The sequence below is a fragment of the Schistocerca nitens genome, chromosome 11 (genome assembly GCF_023898315.1).
Source record: "Schistocerca nitens isolate TAMUIC-IGC-003100 chromosome 11, iqSchNite1.1, whole genome shotgun sequence".
Lineage (NCBI taxonomy): Eukaryota > Metazoa > Arthropoda > Insecta > Orthoptera > Acrididae > Schistocerca > Schistocerca nitens.
The window spans coordinates 119,806,733-119,820,367 of NC_064624.1; the positions used below are offsets into that span (position 1 = coordinate 119,806,733).

General features: G+C 47.2%; 1 protein-coding gene across 2 annotated transcripts in view; it reads right to left on the reverse strand.

Moving 5' to 3' along the window:
• Positions 1–13,635, reverse strand: part of LOC126213229 (nostrin) — an 817,565-nt gene that overhangs the window by 136,985 nt on the left and 666,945 nt on the right. For both annotated transcript variants that reach the window (XM_049940878.1, XM_049940879.1), the window contains one exon: positions 7,787–7,872. In XM_049940878.1, coding sequence (XP_049796835.1) covers positions 7,787–7,872 — 86 coding nt within the window. The remainder of the gene's footprint in view (positions 1–7,786; positions 7,873–13,635) is intronic.

The window sequence follows — 13,635 nt, forward strand, 5'->3', positions numbered from 1 at the left end:
TGCGGTGTAAACACCGGCAAGCAAAGCTGTCATGGCAGACGGGGTCGTTATATGCAGCAAGACAGGGATACGCCGCTTATTTCCTATACAATGTAGATAGAGGGTGAGTTATCATTTTTGTGTATGGAACTACGGCATATACACTACTGGCCATTAAAATTGCTACACCAAGAAGAAGTGCAGATGATAAACGGGTATTCACTGGACAAATATACTAGAACTGACATGTCAATACATTTTCACGCAATTTGGGTGCATAGATCCTGACAAATCAGTACCCAGAACAACCACCTCTGGCCGTAATAACGGCCTTGATACGCCTGGGCATTGAGTCAGAGCTTGGATGGCGTGTGGAGGTACAACTGCCCATGGAGGTTCAACACGATACCGCAGTTCATCAATAGTAGTGACTGGCGTATTGTGACGAGCCAGTTGCTCGGCCACCATTGACCAGACGTTTTCAGTTGGTGAGAGATCTGGATAATGTGCTGGCCAGGACAGCAGTCGAAGATTTTCTGTATCCAGAAAGGCCCGTACAGGACGTGCAACATGCGGTCGTGCATTATCCTGCTGAAACGCAGGGATCCAATGAAGGGTAGAGCCACGGGTTGTAACACATCTGAAATGTAACGTCCACTGTTCAAAGTGCCATCAGTGCGAACAAGAGGTGACCGAGACGTGTAACCGATGCCACCCCATGCCATCACGCCGGGTGATGCGCCAGTATGGCGATGACGAATACACGCTTCCAATGTGCGTTCACCCCGATGTCGCCAAACACGGATGCGACCATCTTCATGCTGTAAACAGAACCTGGATTCATCCGAAAAAATGACGTTTTGCCATTCGTGCACCCAGGTTCGTCGTCGAGTACACCATCGCAGGCGCTCCTGTCTGTGATGCAGCGTCAAGGGTAACCGCAGCCACGGTCTCCGAGCTGATTGTTCTTGCTGCTGCAAACGTCGTCGAACTGTTGGTGCAGATGGTTGTTGTCTCGCAAACGTGCCCATCTGTTGACTCAGGGATCGAGACGTGGCTGCAGGATCCGTTGCAGCCGTGCGGATAAGATGCGTGTCATCTCGACTGCTTGCAATACGAGGCCGTTGGGATCCAGCACGCCGTTCCGTATTACCCTCCTGAACCCACCGATTCTATATTCTGCTAACAGTCATTGGATCTCGACCAACGCGAGCAGCAGTGTCGCGATAAGATAAATCGCAATCGCGACACGCTACAATCCGACCTTTATCAAAGTCGAAAACGTGATGGTACGCATTTCTCCTCCTTACACGAGGCATCACAACAACGTTTCACCAGGCAACGCCCGTCAACTGCTGTTTGTGCACGAGAAATCGCTGGAAACTTTCCTCATGTCAGGACGTTGTAGGTGTTGCGACCGGTGCGAATCTTGTGTGAATGCTCTTAAAAAGCTAATCATTTGCATATGACAGCATCTTCTTCCTGTCGGTTAAATTTCGAGTCTGTAGCACGTCGTCTTCGTGGTGTAGCAATTTTAATGGCCAGTAATGTACACTCCTGGAAATGGAAAAAAGAACACATTGACACCGCTGTGTCAGACCCACCATACTTGCTCCGGACACTGCGAGAGGGCTGTACAAGCAATGATCACACGCACGGCACAGCGGACACACCAGGAACCGCGGTGTTGGCCGTCGAATGGCGCTAGCTGCGCAGCATTCGTGCACCGCCGCCGTCAGTGTCAGCCAGTTTGCCGTGGCATACGGAGCTCCATCGCAGTCTTTAACACTGGTAGCATGCCGCGACAGCGTGGACGTGAACCGTATGTGCAGTTGACGGACTTTGAGCGAGGGCGTATAGTGGGCATGCGGGAGGCCGGGTGGACGTACCGCCGAATTGCTCAACACGTGGGGCGTGAGGTCTCCACAGTACATCGATGTTGTCGCCAGTGGTCGGCGGAAGGTGCACGTGCCCGTCGACCTGGGACCGGACCGCAGCGACGCACGGATGCACGCCAAGACCGTAGGATCCTACGCAGTGCCGTAGGGGACCGCACCGCCACTTCCCAGCAAATTAGGGACACTGTTGCTCCTGGGGTATCGGCGAGGACCATTCGCAACCGTCTCCACGAAGCTGGGCTACGGTCCCGCACACCGTTAGGCCGTCTTCCGCTCACGCCCCAACATCGTGCAGCCCGCCTCCAGTGGTGTCGCGACAGGCGTGAATGGAGGGACGAATGGAGACGTGTCGTCTTCAGCGATGAGAGTCGCTTCTGCCTTGGTGCCAATGATGGTCGTATGCGTGTTTGGCGCCGTGCAGGTGAGCGCCACAATCAGGACTGCATACGACCGAGGCACACAGGGCCAACACCCGGCATCATGGTGTGGGGAGCGATCTCCTACACTGGCCGTACACCACTGGTGATCGTCGAGGGGACACTGAATAGTGCACGGTACATCCAAACCGTCATCGAACCCATCGTTCTACCATTCCTAGACCGGCAAGGGAACTTGCTGTTACAACAGGACAATGCATGTCCGCATGTATCCCGTGCCACCCAACGTGCTCTAGAAGGTGTAAGTCAACTACCCTGGCCAGCAAGATCTCCGGATCTGTCCCCCATTGAGCATGTTTGGGACTGGATGAAGCGTCGTCTCACGCGGTCTGCACGTCCAGCACGAACGCTGGTCCAACTGAGGCGCCAGGTGGAAATGGCATGGCAAGCCGTTCCACAGGACTACATCCAGCATCTCTACGATCGTCTCCATGGGAGAATAGCAGCCTGCATTGCTGCGAAAGGTGGATATACACTGTACTAGTGCCGACATTGTGCATGCTCTGTTGCCTGTGTCTATGTGCCTGTGGTTCTGTCAGTGTGATCATGTGATGTATCTGACCCCAGGAATGTGTCAATAAAGTTTCCCCTTCCTGGGACAATGAATTCACGGTGTTCTTATTTCAATTTCCAGGAGTCTATATTGTGTTTGAATATTACGAATTACCTCGAAGACAACGGTCTCTTTCACATAGTCAACTCGGATTTAGAAAACATCGTTCTTGTGAAACAGAACTAGCTCTTTACTCACACGAAGTGTTGACTGCTATCGACAAAGTATTTCAAATTAATTCTGTACTTCAAGATTTTCAAAAGGCTTTTGGCACCGTATCACACAAGCGGCTTGCAATGAAATTGCGTGCTTATGGAAAATCGTCTCATTTATGCGATTCATGATTTCCTGTTCAAAGGTCACAGTTCGTAGTAATTGACGGAAAGTCATCGAGTAAAACAGAAGTGATTCCTGGCGTTCCCATAGGTAGTGTTATAGGCCCCCTCCTGTTGATTATCTACATAAACGGTTTAGGAGACAATATGAGCAGCCGTCTTAGGATGTTTGCAGATGATGCCGTTGTCTGTCGTCTAGTAAAGTCATCAGAAGACCGAAAGAAATTGCAAAACTATTCAGAAAACATATCTGTATGGTGCAAAAAGCGGCAATTGACCCTAGATAACGAAAAGTGTGAGGCATTCATACGAGTGCTAAAAGATATCCGTTAAACTTTGGTTACACGATAAATCAGTTAAGTCTAAGGGCCGTACATTCAACTAAATGAGCTAAGTATCTAGAAATTACAATTACGAACAAACTGGAAGGAACACGCAGAAAACGTTGTGGGGAAGGCTAACAAAAGACTGCGTTTTATTAGCAAGACACTTAGAAGATGTAACAGAGGATAGACACTGCGGTTGTCCATCTTCGTTTAGAATACTGCTGCACGGTGTGGGATCCTTACGAGATAGGACTGACGGCGTACACCGAGAAAGTTCAAAGAAGGGCAGCACGTTTTGTTTCATCGCGAGATATTGAAGAGGGTGTTACGGGCATGATGCAGGATTTGGGGTGGACATAACTAAAACAAAGGCGTTTTGTACAATCACGAACTTTCTTTTCCGAATGCGAATTTTTTTTTTTTTTTTTTTTTTTGCGCCGGCCTATATAGGGAGAAACTATCATCATAACAAAATAAGGGAGAACGAAGCTCGGACGAAAGATGTAGGTGACACGAACGTAAGCATCCTCTCCGATCCCCTGGATCCGTTCACGTCCATTGTGCATTCCGCCGCCTTGTGCAATTCCAGCAGGACAATGCGACACCCCACACGTCCAGAATTGGTACTAAATGGCTCCAGGAACACTCTTCTGAGTTTAAACACTTCCGCTGGCCACCAAACACCCGAGACACGAACATTATTGAGTATATCTGGGACGCCTAGCAACGTGCTGTTCAGAACAGATCTCCATCCCCTCGTACTCTTACGGATTTATGGACAGCCCTGCAGGATTCATGGTGTCAGTTCCCTCCAGCACTACTTCAGACATTAGTCGAGTCTACGCCACGTCGTGTTGCGGCACTTCTGCATGCTCGCTTGCGCCCTACACGATATTAGGCAGGTGTACAGGTTTCTTTGGCTCTTCAGTGTATATAGTACTTGTTTACATGACACTCTATAGGAACGTGCCACCAGAAGTCAAAAAAAGAAAACGCAAGTTTTATGCTGCAGTTAAAAATGTGGTCCAACTCTCCCCTACTGACCCCCATATACGTGAAATGTACATACAGGGTGCTACAAAAAGGTACGGCCAAACTTTCAGGAAACATTCCTCACACACAAAGAAAGAAAATATGTTATGTGGACATGTGTCCGGAAACGCTTACTTTCCATCTTAGAGCCCATTTTATTACTTCTCTTCAAATCACATTACTCATGGAATGGAAACACACAGCAACAGAACGTACCAGCGTGACTTCAAACACTTTGTTACGGGAAATGTTCAAAATGTCCTCCGTTAGCGAGGATACGTGCATCCACCCTCCGTCGCACGGAATCCCTGATGCGCTGATGCAGCCCTGGAGAATGTATTGTATCACAGCCGCCCACAATACGAGCACGAAGAGTCTCTACATTTGGTACCGGGGTTGCGGAGACGAGAGCTTTCAAATGCCCCCATAAATGAAAGTCAAGAGGGTTGAGGTCAGGAGAGCGTGGAGGCCACGGAATTGGTCCGCCTCTACCAATCCGTCGGTCACCGAATCTGTTGTTGAGAAGCGTACCAACACCTCGACTGAAATGTGCGGGAACTCCATCGTGCATGAACCACATGTTGTGTCGTACTTGTAAAGGCACATGTTATAGCAGCACAGGTAGAGTATCCCGTATGAAATCATGATAACGTGCTCCATTGATCGTAGGTGGAAGAACATGGGGCCCAATCGAGACATCACCAACAATGCCTGCCCAAATGTTCACAGAAAATCTCTGTTGATGACGTGATTGCACGATTGCGTGCGGATTCTCGTCAGCCCACACATGTTGATTGTGAAAATTTACAATTTGATCACGTTGGAATGAAGCATCATCCGTAAAGAGAACATTTGTACTGAAATGAGGACTGACACATTGTCGGATGAACCATTCGCAGAATTGTACCCGTGGAGGCCAATCAGCTGCTGATAGTGCCTGCACACGCTGTACACGGTACGGAAACAACTGGTTCTCCCGTAGCACTCTCCATACAGTGACGTGGTCAACGTTACCTTGTACAGCAGCAACTTCTCTGACGCTGACATTAGGGTTATCGTCAACTGCACGAAGAACTGCCTCGTCCATTGCAGGTGTCCTAGGTCTTCCCCAGTCGCGAGTCATAGGCTGGAATGTTCCGTGCTCCCTAAGACGCCGATCAATTGCTTCGAACGTCTTCCTGTCTCGATACAAACGTACCGCGCCACGGCTATTGCCCCGTGCTAATCCGTACATCAAATGGGCATCTGCCAACTCCGCATTTGTAAACATTGCACTGACTGCAAAACCACGTTCATGATGAACACTAACCTGTTGATGCTACGTACTGATGTGCTTGATGCTAGTACTGTAGAGCAATGAATCGCATGTCAACACAAGCACCGAAGTCAGCATTACCTTCCTTCAATAGGACCAACTGGCGGTGAATCGAGGAAGTACAGTACATACTGACGAAACTGAAATGAGCTCTAACGTGGGAATTAAGCGTTTCCGGACTGATGTCCACATAACATCTTTTCTTTATTTGTGTGTGAGGAATGTTTCCTGAAAGTTTGGCCGTACCTTTTTGTAACACTCTGTATACACAGAAACTAAATACCATACATTTTTCATCATTTTAAATACAAAAGTGTTCCAAGAAAAGTCTTTCATTCTACAGCTGAGTTAGAGCTCATTTCATTACTTGTCGTCAAATCACATTAATCGTGGAATGGAAACACACAGCAACAGAACGTACCAGCGTGACTTCAAACACTTTGTTAGAGGAAATGTTCAAAATGTCCTCCGTTAGCGAGGAGACATGCATCCACCCTCCGTCGCACGGAATCCCTGATGCGCTGATGCAGCCCTGGAGAATGGAGTATTGTATCACAGCCGTCCACAATACGAGCACGAAGAGTCTCTACATTTGGTACCGGGGTTGCGTAGACAAGAGCTTTCGAATGCCCCCATAAATGAAAGTCAAGAGGGTGAGGTCAGGAAAGCGTGGAGGCCACGGAATTGGTCCGCCTCTACCAATCCGTCGGTCACCGAATCTGTTGTTGAGAAGCGCACGAACACTTCGACTCAAATGTGCAGGGCCTCCATCGTGCACGAACCACATGTTGTGTCGCACTTGTAAAGGCACATGTTCTAGCAGCACAGGTAGAGTATCCCGTATGAAATCATGGCGGTGAATCGAGGAAGTACAGTACATGCTGACGAAACTAAAATGAGCTCTAACACGGAAATTAAGCGTTTCCGGACACATGTCCACATAACATCTTTTCTTTATTTGTGAGTGAGGAATGTTTCCTGAAAGTTTGGCCGTACCTTTTTGTAACACCCTGTATATGTGAAATCTGTGTCAAATGATTGCGCGAGCGCATCTGCGGGAAAATAGCTAGTAAGAAAATAAAATTCGCGGTGCTTTCATTTTTTGAATACTGTTGTTGTTGTTGTTGTTGTTGTTGTGGTCTTCAGTCCTGAGACTGGTTTGATGCAGCTCTCCATGCTACTCTATCCTGTGCAAGCATCTTCATCTCCCAGTACCTACTGCAACCTAGGCTACAACCTTCTCAATCTGCTTAGTGTATTCATCTCTTGGTCTCCCTCTATGGTTTTTACCCTCCACGCTGCCCTCCAATACTAAATTGGTGATCCCTTGATGCCTCAGCACATGTCCTACCAACCGACCCCTTCTTCTAGTCAAGTTGTGCCACAAACTTCTCCCCAATCCTATTCAATACCGCCTCATTAGTTATGTGATCTACCCATCTAATCTTCAGCATTCTTCTGTAGCACCACATTTCGAAAGCTATTCTCTTCTCTAGTTACCGTCCATGTTTCACTTCCATGCGTGGCTACACTCCATACAAATACTTTCAGAAACGACGTCCTGAGAAATCTATACTCGATGTTAACAAATTTCAATTCTTCAGGAACGCTTTCCCTGCCATTGCCAGTCTACATTTTATATCCTCCCTACTTCGGCCATCATCAGTTATTTTGCTTCTCAAATAGCAAAACTCCTTTACTAATGACAACGAATCAGCAAGGGTGGTTTCTAAGACGATGTGTCCGTAAACCTCATGTCACGTTAGGAATCTTCAACCTCGAATATAAAAAACAGACTTTTTTCCTCGGTACAACGCAAACAGGACGTATGACGTTCATTACGTTTTGGCCACATCGTACCCACAACATAAGGAAAAAAAAAGAAACAAAAACGTAATAGTTAGTACGTACCTCTCCTGGAGAATGGAGCTCAACTCCTTGCAGAAATCGCCACCCTGTTTGATGTAGCGTCGGAGTTCCTCGAAGCCCGACTGACCCTGGAACAGAAGAGAGAATGGCCGTGATGAAATCTCTCGCCAAAAGTGTACCGAACAAATCTCACCGCCAGACGGTGAAACTGCTGCGTTGTGAAGGATAATCAGATATAAAGTAAATTTATGCTGTCCATTACTAACGTCGGTTCAAATAAACATAGGGTTCCGGCCTGACATGACTACGTGCTAACTACAGATTATTAGACAATTTCCTGAGGAACATAAATACATAATCTTGTCACCATCTCAAGGAGGCAACCTGGAATGACGAGGCAGAGAAGAACAGGACGTCTATAGTGAGAGAAGTGTGAGCAAGGTACAGGGTGACAATTATTGAACTATACAGGGTGAAAAGTATTTAAACCGACAAACTCTGCGAGGTTGTAGAGGACATCAAAACAAATATTTTTCCCTGATGTCATTTTTTCCTATGACAATTATTTAAACCGGTGGTGGCCGTATTAATTTCTTCAGCTGTTAGAGGCCGTATTACGCTCTTCAGCTGTAGGCAACTGCTGTCCACCAGTGTAGTAGTGCATTGTCTCTGTTTACTAATGGAGCGATACGCCTGGAGTGAGTACACTGATATGGTTGGTGCGTACTACGTAGCGCACCACAACGGACGAGCTGCACAGCGGGTTTATCAACAACAATATCCTAATCGCCGTATCCCGCATCGTACGACCTTTGCTGCTGTGTACCAACGTCTGCGTGAGACCGGGTCATTTAGCAGATTGCCTGGACAGGGACGCCGTCGCACGGTAAGAACGCTGCAATTTGAGGAAGCTGTCTTGCAGCATGTGGAGCGGGATCCTGCAATCAGTGCAGTTCTTCGTTAATGTGTGGGGTCAGTGTTGCTGGGGACTGTTTAATTGGGCCGTATCTGCTACTTAGGCCATTAAATGGCAGGCACTATCACAACTTTCTCGCCAGAGCATTGCCAGAATTGCTGGAAGACGTCCCGCTCTCTACAAGACAACGCATGTCGATCCAACATGACGGGGCGCCGGCACATTTCAGTCGCCGTGTGCGTCGATTCCTGGACCGACGGTTCCCAGAAACGTGGATTGGCAGAGGTGGTCCTGTACCGTGGCCTGCTCGATCCCCAGATATGTCCCCTCTGGACTTTCTTGTGTGGGGAGAGATGCGCAACCTTCAACTCTTGTTGCACCAGAAGAGGATCTGGTTGCCCGGATAGTAGCAGCAGCAGGAACAATTCAGGATACTCCTGGGGTTCTTGCCCGTGTCTGACAGAACATGATCCGACGGTGTAACCTTTGTTTACGTGTCAATGGAGGCATTTTTGAAAATCTAATGTAATTGAATTGGGTTGTGTTAATGTGTTGTCTCTTGGTCATAAAAAAATGGAAAAGTGTTTGTTAGTTTAATTAATCTGCGACCAGAGAAATCTTCCTCTACCGGTTTAAGTACTCCTCATAGAAAAAAAATGACATTAGGGAAAAATATTTGTTTTGATGTCCCCTACAACCTCCCAGAGTTTGTCGGTTTAAATACTTTTCACTCTGTATGAAATAAAATCGTCATAACTTCTGAAAGGTTTCCCGTTAGGACGTTCAAACTGCACGACTGGCCGCGGGGCATGATGGGAATTAGTATGGTTTGGTTTAGCGACGAAGCCCACTTTAATTTGGATGGGTTCGTCAATAAGCGAAATTGGCGCTTTTGGGAGACTGAGAATCCGCATTTCACCATCGAGAAGTCTCTTCACTCTCAACAGTCACAGAATAATCGGTGCGATATTTCTCTACGGCACGGTGCCTACTGAACGGTACGTGAAGGTTTTGGAAGACGATTTCATCCTGATTATCCAAAGTGACTCTGATTTCGACACGATGTGGTTTATGCAAGACGGAGCTCTACCCCATCGAAGCAGGAGAGTGTTTGATGTCCTGGGGGAGCACTTTGGGGACAGCATTCTGGCCCTGGGGTACCGAGAGGCCACTGGCATGGGCCTCGAATGGCCGTCATATTCATAGCACCTGAACACATGGGACTCCTTTTTGTGGGGCTACATTAAAGACAAGGTGTACAGCAATAACCCCAAAACCATTGCAGAGCTGAAAACAGCGATTCAGGAGGTCATCGACAGCATCGATGTTCCGATACTTCAGCGGGTCATGCAGAATTTCGCTATGCGCCACATCATCGCCAATGATGGCAGGCAAATCGAACATGTCACAACCTAAATCCGAATATCTGTAGTGACGTTTACATGCTGAATAAAGTGTGTGCACGCCGTGGTTTGTAATTAATTTACGTTTTTTTGATATAGTTCAATAATTGTCACCATGTTGAAATGAAGAGATGCAAGACTGAGGGAAGTAGATTGAGATATGTAGGGCTGACAGAGTGAGGAGTAAATGAAATGGAACGACTTTGGTAGAAATGGTGAGAGAAAAGTGGGAGTAATGAAATAAACAAATAAGGTAAAATAGTGCTGAAATTGGGTTGAGCAAGGTGACATAGATAATGAGGAAAGGAGATCAAGAATCAGAGAAGACACAGCAAGTGAGATGATAATGGAGGTAGAGAGAGAGTGGAGAGGAGGAATAAAGAGGAAATCACATACAATGAGGTTAGTACAAGTAAAGGAAGGGAGAAAATGCTTCAGGTAATGGAGAAAATAAGAAGAACGTCCTTGTAGCTTCTTTGGCGATTATAGGCGGTGAGGATATCAAGTAGGAACTTCATTGATGCAAGCAGGTATCTTTTTTCTTCCACTTGATATTATACTTCTGCAGCCGATCAGCTGCATTCATTGCTTTCAGTTTTATATGCTGTCGATACGAATAAGAAAAAGGATTGACGTAATAATTTGTGTGTGAGAATGTAAAGCGAATGAGATGACAGACTTACAGAAGGAAGAAAAGAGATCGAAAACAAGAGAAGTATAGGTTGAGAGGATAGAAATTGAGAAAGTAGGAAGTGATGAAGGTACACACAAGAGTGCTGGAGAATTAGGGTGAAATGTGTAGAAGAGTTAAAATAAAGAGGGACTGCGAGAGATATTTCGACCGTTCTAAAGCTGTTCATATCGACTGTTGGTGATATCACTTTGAAGTGGAAACGCGAAGGAAGATACACAGGTAAACCGCGCCCAGGCAAACAGCATGTAGTGACGGATAGAGACGGTCGAGCATTGGCTGGCAGTAAAAAATCGTATGGAATCAGCAGAAATAATCATTTGTGAGTGAATAACGCGTTAGTAGAACAACGACAGTGAATAGGGAGTTAAGAGTGGACGAGAAGCTCCTGATGATACGCACATTTCTGTGGTGAGTGTTAGGTAACGCTTGGAGCTGGGGTAAAGAGCGCTGTCACTGGATTGTGAATGACGGAAACACGTGATCTGGAGCGATGAATGACGCTATACCCCGTCCCTAAGTCATGGGAGGCTCTGAGTTTGGCTAATGCCTGGAGAACGTTATCTGCCATCATGTGTACTGCCAGCACCGAAGTGCGGAGGAATGTGGTGTTATCTGAGGTCATCAGTCCCCTAGACTTAGAACTATTTAAACCTAACTAACCTAAGGAGAATCTTCTGCAGCGGTCTGGACAGAGAACTCAGAAAGAGACTCATAAAATGTATTCTATGGACTGTTCTTCTATATGGCGCTGAAACATGGACTATGAGGAAAAAAGGCAAGAGATCTGGACATGGCGGAAGATGGTTCAAATGGCTCTGAGCACTATGGGACTCAACATCTTAGGTCATAAGTCCCCTAGAACTTAGAACTACTTAAACCTAACTAACCTAAGGACATCACACACACCCACGCCCGAGGCAGGATTCGAACCTGCGACCGTAGCAGTCCCGCGGTTCCGGACTGCAGCGCCAGAACCGCTAGACCACCGCGGCCGGCGGCGGAAGATGGAAAGAATAAGTTGGATGGACAGAGTAAAAAATGAAGAGGTACTGAGAAGAGTGGGAGAGAAAAGACAGTTACTAGATGTAATAAAGAGAAGAAAAAGAAATTGGATTGGGCATATATTAAGAAATAATGACGGACTGATAAAATTAGTTTTAGAAGGTTATGTAGAAGGGAAAAGGAAGTGAGGAAGGAAGAGATTCCAGATACTGGATGACATGATGGACGGTACAACATACAGAAGCCTTAAAAAGGAAGCAATGGATCGCAGAAAATGGAGAGGCAAAGGACCTGCTAATATAGCAGGTAATTGATGAAGGTGATCAACCTAAGGACATCACACACATCCATGCCCGAGGCAGGATTCGAACCTGCGACCGTAGCAGCAGCGGAGTTCCAGACTGAAGCGCCTAGAACCGGTCGGTCACAGCGGATGGCCTATAAGTTTTGATTTATACCCTGATATTGAAAGAAAAGGGTAAAATATCAGGCGTTCCAGAACATCCGACTCTGTGCAGGCCAGTCCATTACAGGGATGTTATTGTCGTGTAACCACTCCGCCACAGGCCGCGCATTATGAACAGGTGCTGGATCGTGTTGAAAGATGCAATCGCCATCCCCTAATTGCACTTCAAAAAATGGTTCAAATGGCTCTGAGCACTATGGGACTCAACTGCTGAGGTCATTAGTCCCCTAGAACTTAGAACTAGTTAAACCTAACTAACCTAAGGACATCACAAACATCCATGCACGAGGCAGGATTCGAACCTGCGACCGTAGCGGTCTTGCGGTTCCAGACTGCAGCGCCTTTAACCGCACGGCCACTTCGGCCGGCTAATTGCTCTTCAACAGTGGGAAGCAAGAAGTGCTTCAAACATCAATGTAGGCCTGTACAGTGATAGTGCCATGCGAAATAACAAGGGGTACAAACCCCCTCCATCAAAAACACGACCACACCGTAACACCACCGCCTCCGAATTTTACTGCTGGCACTACACACGCTGGCAGATGACGTTCACCAGCCATTCGCCATACCCACACCCTGCCATCGGATCACGACATATTGTACCGTGATTCGTCACTCCACACAACGTTTTTCCACTGTTCATTCGTCCCATGTTTACGTTCCTTACACCAAGCGAGGCGTCGTTTGGCATTTACCGGCGTGATGTGTGGCTTATGAACAGCCGCTCGACCGTGAAATCCAAGTTTTCTCACCTCCCGCCTAACTGTCACAGTACTTGCACTGGATCCTGATGCAGTTTGGAATTCCTGTGTGATGGTCTGGATAGATGTCTGCTTATTACACATTATGACCCTCTTCAACTGGCTCAAATGGTTCAAATGGCTCTGAGCACTATGAGACTCAACTGCCTTGGTCATCAGTCCCCTAAAACTTAGAACTACTTAAACCTAACTAACCTAAGGACAACACACACACCCATGCCCGAGGCAGGATTCGAACCTGCGACCGTAGCAGTCGCGGGGTTCCGGACTGAAGCGCCTAGAACCGCACGGCCACCGCGACCGGCCCTCTTCAACTGTCGGCGGTTTATGCCAGTCAACAGACGAGGTCGGCCTGTACGCTTTTGTGCTGTACGTCCTTTCACGTTTCCACTTCACTATCATATCGGAAACAGCGGACCTAGGGATGTTTAGGAGCGTGGAAATCTCGCGTACAGACGTATGAAACAAGTGACACCCAATCAGCTGACCATGTTCGAAGTCCGTGAGTTCCGTGGAGTGCCCCATTCTGCTCTGTCATGATGTTTAATGATTACTGACGTCACTGATATGCAGTACCTGGAAGTAGGTGGCAGCACAATGCACCTAATATTGAATACGTATGTTTTTGGGGATGTCCGGATACTTTCGA